Source organism: Triturus cristatus, chromosome 1_1, assembly GCF_964204655.1.
Source record: "Triturus cristatus chromosome 1_1, aTriCri1.1, whole genome shotgun sequence".
NCBI lineage: Eukaryota > Metazoa > Chordata > Amphibia > Caudata > Salamandridae > Triturus > Triturus cristatus.
This window is the reverse complement of record NC_140579.1, coordinates 67,995,497-68,012,641: the sequence shown is the minus strand read 5'-3', so window position 1 is coordinate 68,012,641 and position 17,145 is coordinate 67,995,497. Positions and strand designations below refer to the sequence as shown.

At 46.4% G+C, this 17,145-nt stretch overlaps 1 protein-coding gene across 1 annotated transcript in view; it reads right to left on the bottom strand.

Moving 5' to 3' along the window:
- LOC146869435 (E3 ubiquitin-protein ligase TRIM38-like) overlaps nt 1-16,793 on the bottom strand; it is a 196,145-nt gene extending 179,352 nt beyond the window's left edge. The window contains exon 1 of the mRNA XM_085599838.1: nt 16,654-16,793. Coding sequence (XP_085455964.1) covers nt 16,654-16,707 — 54 coding nt within the window. The 5' untranslated portion in view covers nt 16,708-16,793. The remainder of the gene's footprint in view (nt 1-16,653) is intronic.
- Between the last annotated feature and the right edge of the window lie 352 nt (nt 16,794-17,145).

The following is a 17,145-nucleotide window of genomic DNA, read 5'->3' as shown; positions in this document are numbered from 1 at the left end:
AAATTAATGTACAAACCTCATAGTGTTAGCTCATAAGCTGGCCAAATGACATCTCATATGCAAATGTCCCTATTACATGAACCTACACCAACCTGAAGTCAACATTAATGCTAGGAGGCCCTAATAGGAATGCTAAATTACCTAAATATTCGGAAAACCAAGTTTAAGAACAGTTGTTAATGTTGATAATTAATAATTTATCTGCTAAAGAAATCAGTCATTGTGCAATAATTTCCACCTATACAATAAATAGCCTAATTCAAAAACAAGTCAACTTTTGGGGCCACCACTCACAAGAATGAGCTTACTAAAGCAAACTTTAAAAAGGAAATCCTGTCAGATATTTTCTCATTACCCTAAATACCGGGCCTCATATGTCACTCTGTGGTGGCAGTCCTTATTTAAAACAGGCCTTTCAAGAGTTAAAATGCGAGTGCACAGATCATAATAGTTCCTTAATGTCCAATCTGGAAACATATGACCGAGGCTGCCTGTCTATAAGAGAAAGGCAGTTATGTGAAAAATATTTTAGTCTTGCATAACTTTTCCTTTTTTTATTCATCTCCAATACCAATTAGACATACACTGATAACGTGTTGTCTGCTATTTTGACAGCATGATAAAGGTAATATCACGTCTGTGAAATTTAGTAATTGTGAACAAGTTCCAGCCAAGCGCTGTGCAAAGATCGCCGTCGTCACGACTATCTCTGTACTTGCACAGGAGAACTTTGTATTAAACGCTAAACAGACTGGTCAATACAACACAAAAACAAAACATATATAAAATACATATGCCAAGCCATCAGTATACCAAGCACAGAAAGCATAGACAATTACACTAACATATATAAATGAGCAGCGATGCGCAATTACAGTACCTACAGCTCAGATGCGAACATTCTGGCCTGCTTAATTTGTCAGGCTTATAATCAATAATTCATTTACCTGCCCTATACACCCCCATCTGAAATCACTGTGTCAAGTCTGACACACAGAATCAGCAAGAATAATCAAAAACGAAGAACACACGAACCTGTTTGGTTTCTTTTATAAAAACAGAATCAGCAATAATAATCAAAAAAATGACGAACACACGAACCTGTCTCTTTTTTTTTTTTTTTTTTTTTTATAAAAATGAGCTATGCATCTTTGTACACAATGTACCCTCATGTCCTAGTCGAAGATGCATCTCACATCTTTCCTCACAGACCCGTAACCACTGGATCATTTATCCAATGCAACTGGTGGCAGCTTGTGGCCACAATTCAAAAATGTCTGAATTTGAAAATCGTTTTTATATAGGCACATAGCCCTTAAAATTCCAAGCAAGAGCAACATTTTACTTTCTGACCAGAAGCAATATAACAATTGCTAAAAAATAAAACAAATCTTCTCCATAGACATTTCCTCGGGGCAATTGTTTCGCACAGAATAGAACAAGGGAATCTTTCTCGACTTACATTTCTCAGCTGCCCTGTCTTATCAGAGAAGTTAAAAATAGCCCCTCAGCGCGGCCTGAGCCTGGGCTGCCAGCCATCTTTTTTTTTGTTTTTCCTACTCCTGGCCCCAAGGCTCTCCAGCTGCAGGCATTACACAGATGCGATGTCAGAGAAGCCTTCTAAGCAGTGCCTCTGTTCTGCTCCTCTCATCGGCCCCCACCTACACTGGCTACAAGGTCAGAATCTGTCTCCGATTTCTGTATCACATTCTGCTCTACACAGCCCCCACCTTCTCCTCACTCTGAAGCTGTCAAAGACAAAAAGACTACTCAATTCCATAAAAACTGCAATAATTCGCCGAATTGAAAAATTATTTTTATATACAATTTGCTCTCAGGGGGTCATAATCTTACCGACTTGACCCAGCACATTGGCTCACTGGACCATCAAGAACACAAACCTGTATTCATGAAAAATTTGCAAATTCGAAATACCCACAATTCTTTTTCCAAGCTAAACTTGTCACTAATTATTTTTCGTTAACACTTTGTACATTAGGGGTGTCATCAAATCACAGGAGTTGCTCCTTCTCTAGCTGCACCCCTCTCAATTTCCTATTGACAACGTAGTCAAATGTTGGACCATGTAAACACCAGCTATGCGCTGTTCATTTGGTGGGGGGCTCAAGAACCTTTGGGCTACTATGTAATTAATATATGTATTATAACTGGTCTTTCTACTGGGGCCACTCTTGCTAGGTCCTCTGAAAGGACGGGATAAATACCAGCAACGTCAGTATTTCTTTTTCTGTCAGCCTACGCTCATTTTACCAGCTCTAATTCCTCCTGTAACATCTCATCCTTGGCTTTTCCAGACACCAGTCCACTTCTCTCTGCTTCGTGAAACACTTACTCTGTCCTTCTATGTCACTCCTTGCGCCAAAAACTCAATGGCATCCTTCCAAGCTGGTCTACATTTTCTCTTTCATAAGAGTGTTTCGTTGTCCATCTACTTGTCCTGCTTTTACTCGTATACCTTCCTCAACTAACACGTTTTCTCGGGCTTTGTCTGAATCCTCCCTACTTTTCTCTTCTTTTCTGAGCGCTTACTCTGTGCGTCTATGCTATTCTTTACGCCATAATTCAACAGCGTCTTTCTGTGACTGTCTAGCTTTCCTCTTCCACAACTCTTCTTCGACTTTCATGATACATTCGGCATCCCAGGTCCCAGCTACGGGCCATCTCTGACTTTCTGGTAACTCTTTGGTGTAGTCCACCCATAGATCAAGGAATAATATGGCGTCTAAGCCATGCTTGTGATACATAAAGTGCCCTGGAGTGTCCCTAGGAGGAATAGGGACTGCTTCTTCAAGTACCCCTTTTCTAGTAGTGATCTGTCTTAATTTCGAAAAGAGCGGCATATTGACAACTGATCTGATACTTAATCTTGAACACTTTGTCTTGAACACACTTGGTACAAAAGGCACAATAATGAACAATCATTCATACCACAATATGCAGGACATTTTAACACATTAAACATTAAACATTAAACATTTTAACCTTTAAAAATGACCAACAATGATGACAGTCTGCATAACTAATCACCAAGCAGAATTCTTGACAATAACTAGATACTTCGGAATACTTGATATACTGCTAAACAGTACATATACACTGCTAAACAGTGCAGACCGGATTTGTGTACCCAAATCCGTCTTGACCGGCACAACCTATGTGCGCGTCAACACGCCTCCCCGGCGATGGTACTCACCGGGTAGCTCCTTGAAACGGAAGGCCTCGGAGAATGGACTGGACTCGACGACTGCGGACATCGGACCCTCTGGACATCGGGACTTCGAAAACCTGGTGGGCCTCTGTATACCTCGGACACAGCTCTCTCGCAGGTGGGCTCTGGGTAGACAATCTGCGTTCCTTACCGCCTCGTATGGATGCCTGGTCGCAGTCTGTCCCCTTCATTGGCCTGAGGGAGTTGGCGGGAAAACCCGCGACGTGCGCGCTTGAAGTCCATCACGGCTATGGAAGGGGGCAAAACTGGACCTTCATCTCCGGCGTGTGGGGAAAGAGATTAACCTGTTCGAGCGCCATTCTGTGGTAAATAAAATATCACGCTGTCATAATTTTTCAGATATCAATAAGATCATGCATAAAGCAAGAGGCTGAGTCTGTGGTATCAGATTCATAAAGGGCTTTATTCCAATAACTCGAGTCAAAGGGAGAATATTTCCATCACCAAAAAGGATCTGGACGGGGCTGAAAAGTATTCTCAATATTCTCAAAACATTATTCACAGAGTACAGTATATATACATTTCTCAATTGTACGTAAGCAAGAGAGCAAGAGAGAATGAGATAAGAGCATGTGGGCGTGTAAGTAGGCGTGAAGGTGGGCGTCCATGTGGGCGTCCACTTGATGATAATGGGTAATTTGTCATGTGTGGGTGGATACCTGGAGATGATTTCGCAATGTCAGCAGAAATACTTGGCAGAGATGCGCGCGCAGCAGCATGACGTGTGATAGACGTGCAACTAGAGGGAGAAAGGGACTTGACATTTAGCTCTACATGTGGAGACAAAAGTCTGGGGTTATGTCAACCTAATCCCAAACCATATCTAATATCCTATGTTTAAAGAACTATGTTATCCACAAGGGAAGGGCTCTCGGACAAAATCTATTCTATACTGACTGTGAGTGCGTGTACAAGCGTCTAAGTGTCTACACTAAATGCGAGGGGGTAGGAATATTCCATGGTAACAGGGCTATGAATTACTTGCATGAGGACAGAGAAGCCGGGCCTTTTGCTTGGTAACTGGAAGAATGTTTACTTAAACTACTAGGCAGGAATGCATCGGCTGAGGGGGAAGCAGATAATTCGAAGGTGAAATACAGTTCTTGGCAGAGAATAGGCTGATGTCAGGCTTCGTGAGCCGCGCAGAGAATGAGACAAAGTTCATGGTCACAGATGCAGGCTCAGACTGGAGCTTTCAGAGGCAGAAGGCAAGAGGAGTTTCGATGGCAGAATCAGGGCCTACTTGCCTGGACTGTAAAAATGGCATAAGTGAACCATATAAAGCCGGTGGCCTTTCATATTTAGGAATGGAATATCCGGCCTGTTCATGGCGGATCTGACAGAGGACATGTTGACGGTGGACGCACATGTATTTGCGTCTTCATAACTGGAACTGGAGGGAACATACATGTACTTGTGACATGCACATAGAACCGTTGGGGTCCAAGATAGGGGACATAACTGACCAGAAAAATCCATATTTCCACAAGTTATCCAGCTTAAGATGGTCCATGTCTTGCTTCTTTTGCAGAGGAATGACCACTGCTTCTCTGAAGCCTGAAGGCACAGTAACCTGGGAGAGAGTCAGATTCAGGAGGTCACGGATAGTGTCTGGGAAGGCAGATAGATGGATTTTTGTATGTGGAGTGGGCATGTCTCCTTGGGGGAACCCGATTTTACTTTCTTTACAAGATCAACGAAAAGTTTACTATTTAGACAAGGGAAGGTGGTCAGAGAAGTAGAGTTGGAATTGTCACAAGGGTCTTCTGCGCTACTGTGACTAGAGTCGATAGAGACTTGGATTTTTTTTATTTTTTCCACAAAGAAAAAGTTCAGCTCATTACAAAGTTTTTGTGTAGCAACAATAGAGGGGGTCACACGACAAGGATTAAATAATTATTTCACAATCCAGAAGCTATCTTTAGACCTATTGTTTGAATTAAGTACTTTGATAGTGAAAAATAATCTCTTTGCCATCTAGAATGGCTTTTTTGTAGGTGGTTAGGCTCGCGATGTATTGCTCTTTATCCTGTGCTTGGTAGATTTTACGCCATTTCCTTTCGGCTTGACGTGCGGTGAGTTTCATAATTTTTAAGTCAATAGTAAACCATTTAGATGCTTCATGTCGCCTTGCACTGGAGGTTTTTGTCTGGATAGGGGCATGGATATCTATAGCCTTAAGTTGCCAATTGGCAATCTCCCTCTCAAAACTATCTATGTTCTCCTGAATAGTGGGCTGCTCGTGGTTTAGCGTGTCCAAAAAAGATTTCATATCAATATGATTCCAATTTCTGAAAGTACCTTTTAAATAAGGTGACTATTTAGGCAACAACACATCACTCACAGTAAAACTGATTGTATAATGGTATGACCATACTCAGGGGTAAAGGGCTACCTTCTGGAGTGCAAGATTAATGGACCACACTTGATCAAGTGTATGGCCTTTGATGTGCATGGGAGAGTGGATGTTTTGTGTGAGATGTAAGCTAGCAAGGGACTCAGTAAGTTCCCTGGCTGACTTACCCCCTTTCACGTCGTTTGCCCAATAGTTTAGATCACCTAAGATTAGTACTTTATCATAGTCCAGGATGGGAAGGTCAAATGTGTCGAAGGCAACTGAGAGGTCCAGCAATATCAATCTGTGGGCTCATCTTAATCTATGGTCATTAGGGCAACATTTACAATGTGTAAGGTAGCGGTCTCCGTGCTGCAGAGTCACCTGAAGCCAGACTGGCAGTTATGAAGGAGATGGTTAGCAATAATATGATCCTGAAATTAACCATAAAACTCTTTTACAATGATGTTACCAACAAATGGTAGGTGAGTGGTGGGCAAGTAGTTGGCATGGTCATCAGGGTCTAATATAAGCTTCTTTAGGAGTGGGAGGATCTGGTCTATTATGAGAGCTTCTGGGAAGATGCCTAGAGTGAGGGAGGGATTGACAATCGAGAGTAGGGTGAGAAAGCGTCCCCAGAGAGATCTTTGGTGAAGGGTTAGGGTCAGGCATCTTCTTCGTGAAAACAGGCTTTATGCGAGTTGAGTATGTTGGTGAGACTCATTGACAGTGAAATTGATCCCCCTTCCTCACAGCACCACCATTAAGTGACGCCTGCTCCTGCACTTGCACTCTCGTGTGTGCTGGTGTTCAAAGCCCTCCTCCACCAGCAGGATCACCTGTGCCTCATCCCTGGTGGTCCAGTGGACACCTGTTCTCATTTGCCTCGCTCCGCTCTCCTTTCTGTTTTTTTCCACTCGTTTTTGCTTCTCTCTGTCTTTCTGTTCTGCACTTTTTCTGCAGTCTCTCATTTTTCCACTTATTTCCCTTAGCCTCCCTGGCGGTCCAGTGGACCTCTGTTCTCGCTCCACTGTCTGGTCTGTTTTTCACTAGTTTTTCACCCTTTTTCAAATCGTTTCTGCACTTTTCTGCTTTCTGTGCTTTCCCTGCTCTCTGCCTTATTTCACTCTTTTTCTCCTCCCCCCCCATCTTTTTCCTCCTTTCCTGCCTGTTTTTCCCCACTGCTGCTGCCCCTGCGGCCCCTCCCCCTCACCACGACCAGTGCGACCAATCCTGCTCCCCTCCCAACTCCCGCCTCCCAGCTGTCCAGCCCTCCCTGACCCCTACTTAATGGCGGCCGCTGTGCGGCCACCGCACAGCGGGTGTGCCGAAGGCAAACCTGACTGCGCCCGTACGCGACCAGCGCCAGGAACCCTGGATCTCCGCACCGCCAACGCTACAACCCAGCGGCACTCCACGCCCTCAACCCAGGCAGCAACAACTGCAAGCTAGCGCACCGGCCGACACCCACGGACCCTTCAGCTGTCACCGCTGCCGGCACACCTGCAGCACCGCCAAGACCATGGACCCAACACAACCCACCCGCAAGAACACACCCGAACCAAAGAACCTACAATGCATCCTCCTCAACGTCTGATCCCTCCAAAAACACGCCACCGAAATCTGGGATCTCCTCGGCACCACCACCCCGGACATAGCGTTCCTCACCGAAACATGGACCAACACCGCCTCGAGACCAGACATCGCCATCCCCCAAGGATACAAGATCTCCAGGGAGGACCGCCCCAAATCCACGCCTGAGCACACTCCCCGACGAGCCCACAGACCTGATGGAACACCTTCACTTCAAAATACTGGCCAGCCCCACCACCACCCTCCGAGGAACCCTCATCTACCGACCCCCCGGACCCCACGGACCTTTTGCCGAATCCATCACGGACATCATCTCCCGGCAGGCCATCGCATCCACCAACTACACCCTGCTAGGAGACCTCAACTTCCACCTCAACAACCAACAGGACCCCAGCACCACATCCCTTCTGGACAACCTTCACAACATTGAACTCCGCCAGATCGTGACCAAACCCACGCTCTCAGCAGGACACACTCTGAACCCCCTTTTCACAACAGGAAACTCCATCACCTTCAGCCATATCACCGAATTCCCATGAACCGACCATTGATGTGACCACTTCACCTTCAGAACACTCACCATCCACAGACACCGGCACCTGATCCTATGAAGAAATTGGTCCAGAATCACCGACGACCAGCTAACCTCATCACTCAGCAACTCTACCCCGACCGTCGCGGAAAACGACGAACCCCAACGCCTGCACAGATGGATCACCAACACCTTAACCCCCCTCAAGAAAAACAACAACACCCACGCCAAGAAAGCTAGATGGTTTACCATCGAACTTCGAGAGTCCAGAAGCACCTGCCGCCGCTTCGAAAAGGACTGGAGGAACACCAAATCCACAGAAGCTCACAACAACTTCAGAGCCGCCACCAAAGTCCATCACCAACTCATCAGAAAATGAAGAAAAAAAGCGAAGACAGAATCTCCACCCACGCACACAACAGCAAAGAACTCTTCAACATCATCAAGGAGTTCGCCCAATCTACCAGCGAGTCCACTGACATCCCACCCTCACAAGACCTCTGCGATAAAACTCAGAACCTTTTTCCACCACAAAACCAAGAGCATCTACGACAACTTCGATGAAGACAACCAACACACTGAACCCTCACCAACCACCCCCACCGCCCCATGAAGCCAACGACCGACAACTGGACAGCCCTCACCACCGAAGACACACTGAAGACGATGAACTCAATCCACTCTGGAGCCCCCATGGACCCCTGCCCTCACCACATTTTCAACAGAGCCGCCGACACCATCGCACCCATGCTCTGCCACACCATCAACTCCTTGGCAACCTCATCGTTCCCCGACGACTGGAAACACGCCAAGATCAACCCCCTTCCCTTGGCAGACCCCACCGACCTCAAAAACTACAGACCCATCTCCCTGCCCCCCTTCCCAGCAAAAGTCATTGAGAAAGCCATCAACAGCCAACTCACCACATTCATCGAAGAGCACAACATCCTCGACTCCTCCCAATCCGGCTTCAGAAAAAACCACAGCACGGAAACCGCCCTCCTCGCCGCAACAGATGACATCTGCACCCTATTGGACAAAGGAGAAACAGCAGCCCTCATCCTCCTCGACCCTAAGCGGCGTTCGACACAGTCTCTCACCGCACCCTAATACGCAGACTCCAAGACGCAGGGATTCAAGACAAGGCCCTCGACTGGATCCGCTCCTTACTCTCCAGCAGAACGCAGCGGGTCACCCCCCTTTCCTCTCGGACCCTCCACCAACCCCTTGCGGAGTCCCCCAGGGGTCATCACTCAGCCCTACGCTCTTCAACGTCTACATAGGTCCGCTCGCCCCAATCGTCAGAACCTACGGACTGAACATTGTGTCATACGCAGACAACACCCAACTCCTCTTCTCCCTATCCAACGAATCCAACACCACCAGACACAATTTTCGAGAAGGCATGGAAGCCGTCGCAAAATGGATGAAAAACAGCTGCCTTCAACTAAACACCAACAAAGCAGAAGTACTCATCATGGGCCCACACCCTGATGCGACACCTGGTGGCCCCCCGCCCCCGGAAGCCCGCCCACCCCCACGGACCACGCACGCAACCTGGGAATCACCCTGGACTCCGAACTCAAAATCGACTGCCAGATCAACGCCGTCTCCTCCTCCTTCTTCCACACCCTCTGCCTTCTACGCAAGACCTTCCAATGGATCCCCCTTGAACACACAAAGACCGTCACTCACGCCCTGGTCACCAGCAGATTCGACTACGGCAACGCACTCTATGCCGGAATGAACAAAAACCTCACCCGCAAGCTACAGAACATCCAGAACGCCGCCACAAGACTGGTCCTCAACCTGCCAAGACACTGCCACATCTCCCAGCACCTGCGCACACTCCACTGGCTCCCCATCGGCGCTAGAGTCCCCTTCAAGATGCTCACCCAGGACACCAGACCAGCATACCTGAACAGCCAACTCAAATTCCACACCCCCCAAAGGACCCTACGATCAGCCCAGCTCTCCTACGCCGTGGTCCCCCGCACCAGAAAGACCAGATCAGGCGGCCGCTCCTTCTCCTTCCTCGCGGCCAGAGCCTGGAACGCCCTCCCTCTTCACCTCAGACAGACATCTCTCCCCATCGTCACAAGAAACCTCAAAACCTTGATCTCCGACAGACCACCTCCTTGATGGACTGGAACCTGCAAAATCCCCTTACCCCAGCACCTTGAGACCCTCACGGGTGAGTAGTAGCGCTTAACAAATGCGTGATGGATTGATTGAGATCTGAAAGAGATGAGCTGTGAAGGATGACCATTTTAGGATTGTAAAGGAAGGGGTGGGCACTCGAAATGAAGCAAGCATGGGTTTATTAATGTATGCTTTGATCTTTTGCATTTTTCCACTGAAGAAAAGGTAGCACTTTTACCTGGAGTGAGGAATAGGTTGCTCCAGCAGCTGATTGGTGCAGTGGTTCACGGTCTTGAAAAGTGTTCGGCTTCTGTTAGTGGGTTTATTGTTCATGTTGGTATTGTACATTGCTTTGATTGATGTGATGAGGTGTTTAACTGTTATGTGGAGGGACTTCAGTGTCATGAGGTCATCAGGAGTTCTGTTTTCCTTCCATTATCTTTCCTGTCTGTGGATGTATCGTTTACTGTCAGCAAGTACTTTAGAGTCCCAGGAGGCTGAAGGCTTTGGATTGCACTTGCATGTTATTTGGGGAGTGAATTTTCAATTTTTTCCAAAAAAGCGTTACAGCTGTTTAGAAGGGCACAGTGTCAGACGTGGAGTTGATCGGGTGAAAGATGTTTTTAATCATTAAGTTATCTATGGAGAAGTCTTTGACATTGGTTTCTGGTAGCATGCTGGTTAAGGGGATAGGGTTGGCTAGGTGGTTGGGCCAGTCCAGGGGTACGAGTGGTTTGTATTATATTGTTGGTGCTGTTTGAAGAGGGTTGACGATGTGGCCTTTGGAGGATGTTTGCTGTGAGACCTGCTGTACCACGTTGAGTGGAACGAGGTTGAGGAGAGCGTGGTTCACTAGTTCCACAGTCAGATGCCCTGGACATTAGGCCACCTAGGACCACAAATTGCCCAGTTTCTGAATACAGACCTGTGGTGAACACAGACGGTGTGGGAGGAGCTGAAGGTGGCCCGTGAATAGTGAGTGACACATTATGAATAAATAATTTGCCAGGCACATTCCTCCTTCACGGGCCCCAGCATAAAGCTACTGCTTACTCTCACCGACTAACAAACATCACAGGGATGTGCAACTGTCCTTTCAGAGGAATCTGTGTAATGCCAAATCTGTGGCAAACACACCTTGTAATCCTGGGCAGCCTTCGCAAATAGATGAGTTTGGTGAGGCCCCACCCATATCAAACACCTGGATTTTACGCACCTTGTACTCTTCGCCAGCCTCTTGCATAGGAAGCACGGAGTGAGCTTTGTGGACCCTGGACTCTCGACAGATCAGACAGATGGGCTCCTGGTCATCTTCACAAAACAGTTTCAGTTTCTCTCCATGTTCATTGCACAGATTCTCCCCCTGGGAGGTCGCACTCGGGGTGTGAAGCTGTTTCAACAGTTCCACCATATTTCCCAGTTGTCTGACGGGTCTTAAAGTTTTATTCTTAGAGGTTTCTCTGCACTGAGGGCAGGGGAAGTCTGTCTCCAAACCTTCCCAGCACCGAGTGATACAGGGCAGACAGAAGGCATGTCCACACTCTACAGACACGGGGTCCGTGAAATACTCCAGACAAATGGAACAGGAGACCTCCTCCTTGAGCTGTTTGTTTGCCGCCATTTCCTTAAATAAAAGTTTTTAGGTCTCGGGACCATCCGGTCTGCCGAAGGCAGAACCGGAAGTCGAGAGATTTTATGACTTGGAGAAGAGGGGCTTGAACCGGCCCCTCTTCTCCCCTGTTCTCCATTGGCTGGCCTCTTGAATGCTGGCCAGCCACTGGAGAAGAGGTCAGTCATTCAGATCAGGCCCTGTCCTTTTCGGATCGGGGGGCGTGTTTTTTGCAAGAAGTCTCAAGGAGGAGACAACAGCAAAACACGCCCCCGAATCCGAAAAGGACGCTGCCTTTCTCCGAGGCATTTCTGCTCTGCCTCGGAGAAAATCTGAATGAATCAACAGTGACACAAAAACGATGTCATAATGATCTGGACTGGAAGTAACGAGAGTCTGAATGAATTTTTCTCTTGGCTAAACATGAGATCTGACGACATCAAATTTACTATGAACAGCAACAACGAAGCCATAGATTTTTTGGATGTCACCTTCCGAGTAGAGGAAGGTTCTTTGTACAGTGATTTGTACCGCAAACCGATAGAGAGGAATTCGCTATTAAAATACCAATCGCATCATCCACGCAGCTTGCGAGACAACCTCCCGTATGGGCAATATCTCAGACTCAGAAGAAATTGTTCGAGAAGAGCAGACTATTTCAAGGAGTCTGAGATACTAACTAACCGTCTGAGAGAGAGAGGATACCCGACTGGTTTACTTAAACGAGCCAAGAAACGTGCCTGGTATTGTCCCCGGGAACAACTTTTGGAAGTCCATCAGAAGACCAAAGAAACAGACAAAATGGTTTGTGTCACCACATTTAACACCAGGAGTAACGAAATAAAAGGGATCGTAAAGAAGTACTGGAACCTGGTTGCGAGTGAGATCCAGACCACACAGAACCCCATTTTTGCCTTTAAGAGGGGGAAAAACATAAAAGACTCAGTGGTCAATGCATATTTTGACGAACCAAAACCATTGGACCTCAGAGGTCACTTTGGTCTTCCCCCATTAACCGGACATCATAAGTGTGGACAGTGCAAGGCCTGTGAGTCATGTTATGTGGGCACTACATTTGAATATGCCAACAAAACCTATACACTCTCACACTTTACAAACTGCAATAGTACCAACGTGATATATGCAATCAGATGTCCCTGCGGGTGTGTATATGTTGGGCAAACCACTCAGAAAGTGAAGGTGAGGATTTTACAGCATATGAGCAGGATACGTTGCAAGGTACAAGGGGCACCCTTAGTGGATCACTATATCACACACCAACATGCTCCACATAACCTCACATGGTGGGTACTTGAGAAGATTATTCCAAGTACAAGAGGGGGCTCAGTTACAAGGTGTCTGAATTATAAAGAATGTAGATGGATACATCAGCTTGACCTAATAGATCACGGGTTGAACGAGATGGTGGAGACAACAAAGCAGATGGGGCAACTATAATCTGGCTCTAGTCAGTATATGCAATTGTGTGCTTGGCAATATATGCTAATGATTTTACATTTTTTACCATATATTTCAATGAGTACATATCTGACGGTATAAGATTGTTGTGTGACCAACTACTTTTATGAAGCTATGCTGGCTACTATAATCACAATTGTAAAATGACCAAATTGTTGTATTATCTGAAATCTATATGAAATTGCCTTTAAAATGTATAAACAACATGTGTTAATTATCGCCAGGCAAAAATGTTAGATATTTGACACCATATCCATGGCGAGATTATTCTTCCTAAACGTACACATAGTCCCTAGAATGTGATCACCGGTTATACATATACATTTGCCTTTAATGTATGAACAACATTTGTTAATGATTGCTTGACAATAATGTGATTTATATGACACAGTATCCATTCCTTCTAAGCAGACACACAGCCCCGAGAACGTGTCCACCGGTTGCGCATATACGCTAAACACTATAGCCAACTCTGGCTTAATTGGCGAATAAGCGCATAAGGACAGACAGAATGGAGATATAGCCTCGATGTGTTTCCTCTTTGGCGGACTAGTTAGAACAGTGCCCGTCTAGTGCAACAACAGTGTAGCTGATGAAGGCTATATAAGAATATCCATTTTTGGCGTACAGAGTTGCCATGACGATAAGCACGTCAAGGCGTATTTTGACGTGACATCGTAGCACTAGCCAATAGATGCAGCGATACATCCAACACAATGCTTGGGTGTCGCGCTAGCGCTTGCCGACTGACGGGGGTCTTTTTAATGTCTTTTTAAGGCCTTTGGTTAACGTGGGAAGCTCAGAGTAGTGCGCATTTCAAGCAATGACTATACTACTAACGAGGAGGAGGCAAGGTTAACAACCCTGTATACTTAACTGTGGTCATGACAACGATCACGTGTAGACGTGAACAGGCGTCGTTTCCTAGCAACAGGAAATTGACGTAGTGAAGCATGCGCAATGGAGGGTACATATTCAATGCCTGTTCCGAACGCCTCTTTCGTAGCCACGGACGAGCTGAGACGTGTTGCAAGCCGTAAAACCACTTGGACTCAGGTAATCCCAAGAATCAGAGTATTTCTAGAACACGGTAACTTTGATAGTATTAAGCCAAGTCTAAAAAGCGTATACTTAATTCAGTAACTTTATTCGGCAGATCGAGGGTTACAGCACTTTGAGTGACGATTAACTCGCCTCAGTAGAGCTTTATGAGGTAAGCTCTCCTGCAATTATTTCAAGAGTGCTATGTAAATGAAGGTTAGTTGGATACAAGTTTGATTCCTTATATCAATCGTATCCTCTTAATTTTAATGGTTTTTAGATTGGATCATCTCTGACCAGTATCAAGAAAAAGCAATAGATACCTTATCAACCTCGTGACAAAGTTACTATCACGACGTCCTTCGTTGAGGTGAGCTCCATGTGCCACGAATATTGTTTGAAACTATATGAATAAATCTCCAAATCATACTTTGAAGTTTTGTTGAGTAGGAATTCTGAATCTATTCCACTCATTTATAGATACATTCAATCACTACCTGCGGAAAGGATTGAATACCCCGCCCAGATTTTAGGTGATTGAGACATCACCTCAAATTACCCTTGATTGGTAATTTTTCATTTGTTAGTGACACTTCTGACCTTAAGTTAATTTACTTCCCACAGGCCATCTTTCTGTTACTTGTGTCCTGATGAAGACCCGCACCGACTTATCAGTAGTGCGACAATAGGGTTGAAACGTCGACATTTTCAACGGACCAGCCTTTAGAGTCTGCCCTAACTATTGAATTGTCTCAGGGGGCTTGACTATTATGAACTTTGGTTTCGCTGGCCAATAACATTATTATTTCTGTACTATTCCACTGTGTATATGTTGTTTTGCACTTATTTCACTGAGCACTAAGTTCTATCTTGGTTACTATTTGTTATGTCTTTGTATTATGATGGCCCTTGCAAATGATTTTTTGATGACAAATTTCATAAATGAATGATTTCATATAAAGATATTGAGGTCTGCTTGTTTTTGTGTCACTGATGATTCATTCAGATTTTCTGCTGCATATCCACTTGGATATGGTTTTACCCGACAGAACTATTGTGATTTTGATATAAATCTGCCCAGGTTCTGAGGGATACTGGGTTACCCCATTGCTTTTCGAAAACTGCCTCGGAGAAAGGCGGTGGTGTCCAGCATCAGGTTCGTGCAGCTCGCAGCTTCCTCCTTGTTTATAATCTGTCCCTTTCCTGGAAGAGGAGGGTTTATTGAAAAGGCTCTCTGGCAGCGAAGCTGCAGTGTCTCTCGGGTCTGGCGGTGATGTCAGCGTTCTCCCGTAATCCCAGCGCTCGCCGGTGATCTCAGGCAGTTCTTTGGTGATCTCAGCAGAGGGGCTGGCAGTGAAAGGGGGATATATTGGTCCACGGGGCCTTCTGACTAAACTTGCCCGCATCAGCCCCTCCGCCCTCAGCAGACAGACAGCAATAAACGACCTACAGATAGTGCTCGTGTGTTTGGGCGCGCGGGAGGGGTGTTGTGGCATTTCACTGACAGACTCTCTCTTTTCCACTACGATTCTTATGTTGTTACTAAATAGAAATGTAATGTTTTCGTTCTTCCTTACACCCCTATGTCCCTAGTGTACTTCTCATGTCTTTGCGCCTACTGCCTTCCCTATGAGCATTAAATCAAATGGCGCTGTTAATGTGCTAAAGTGTGACCCCCTCCCCCCCCAACCGAGCCTATCTTGCACTAGTCCACCAATGACGTCTGACAGACGCTTGACTATGCGAGCAAAGATGTCAACATACGGCCTCTGAGACCGGTTGCTTCACCCCGTTGGGTTCTCCAGAAGCATCAGGCTGTCTCACAAGTGACTGACTCCGTCCCAGCCTTATCTGCCCATGTCACTGACTCTGCCCCAATATTACCGGCTCCTTCAGAAGCCTCAAACTGTCTCACGAGAGACCGACTCTGTCCCGGCCCCACCGGCCCTTTAGAAACAAACTGTTGGCCAATTCACTGACTCTGCCCAATATTACCGGCTCATTTTGAAGCACCAACCTGTCTCACGAGTGACCGACTCTGTCTCAGCCCTTCAGAAACACACTGTTTCCTAACGACCCTGTCTCAATATTACCGGCCCTTCAGAAGCACCAAACTGCCTCTCAAATGACGACTCTGTCCCAGCCCTTCAGAAACACACGGTTTCCCAAATCACTGACTCTGTCCCAATATTACCGCCTCTTCAGAAGCAACAGACTGTCTCACAAGTGACCAACTCTGACCCAGCCCCTCCGGCCCTTTAGAAACACACTGGTGCCCAAGTCACTGACTCTTCCCCAATATTACCGGCTCATTCTGAAGCACCAAGCTGTCTCACGAGTGACTGACTCTGTCCCAGCCCTACCAGCCCTTCAGAAACACACTGTTTTCTCACATGCGACTGTCTTACAAGGGACTGCTCTGGCCCCAGCCCTACCTGCCGGTCAGAAGCACCGGTTTATCTTACATTTGGCTGGCTCTGCGCCCCCTCCCCGGACCCTTCGGAGCGCCAGCCTGTCTCACACGTGTGCTCCAGGCCTTTTGACGAGCACACATACATTGACCCCCCCCAACATAGCACTAGGTGCTTTACAAAGAAAGTGGCACATATGACCTGACACGTGGCCGACTCCGTGCCCAGCCCGTCCATCCTTTTAGCTAGGACCGTCCTCACCCTGAGAGGTGACCGACTCTCACCCAGCCCCGCCAGCTCTTCTCTTGTAATCATTGGCCAGCCGCTTCAGACCGCAGGGGTTTTTGTAGCCTGAACTTGGAGTCCATTGAAGTGAGAGGAGAGTGAAATGAAAGTGCTTTGTTTATTTTAGAAAGGAGTTGAGGGCAGAGTTGCCCTTCCCTTAATTTTAGGTCTCCCGGGAAGCACGGCTCTGTATAGTTAGTCCCTCTTCCATTTCACTGACTAGCTTCTCACTTTCCTTGTAAAGTTCCGCAGTGTAGACAGCTGGCAGAAAGCGCCCTGTCCGCTCACGCGAGTTGTAAAACTGCAGGGTTGAAAATCTCGGTGAGCAAAGTTATTTCAGTAATAAAGTAATATATTCATTTGAATTAGGTACGAAATTATCTCTTTAAAATGGAAAATGTTTTTATATGCTTACCATATTTTTATTATTAAATGATAATTACATTGATATTTTATGTAAAAGAATAG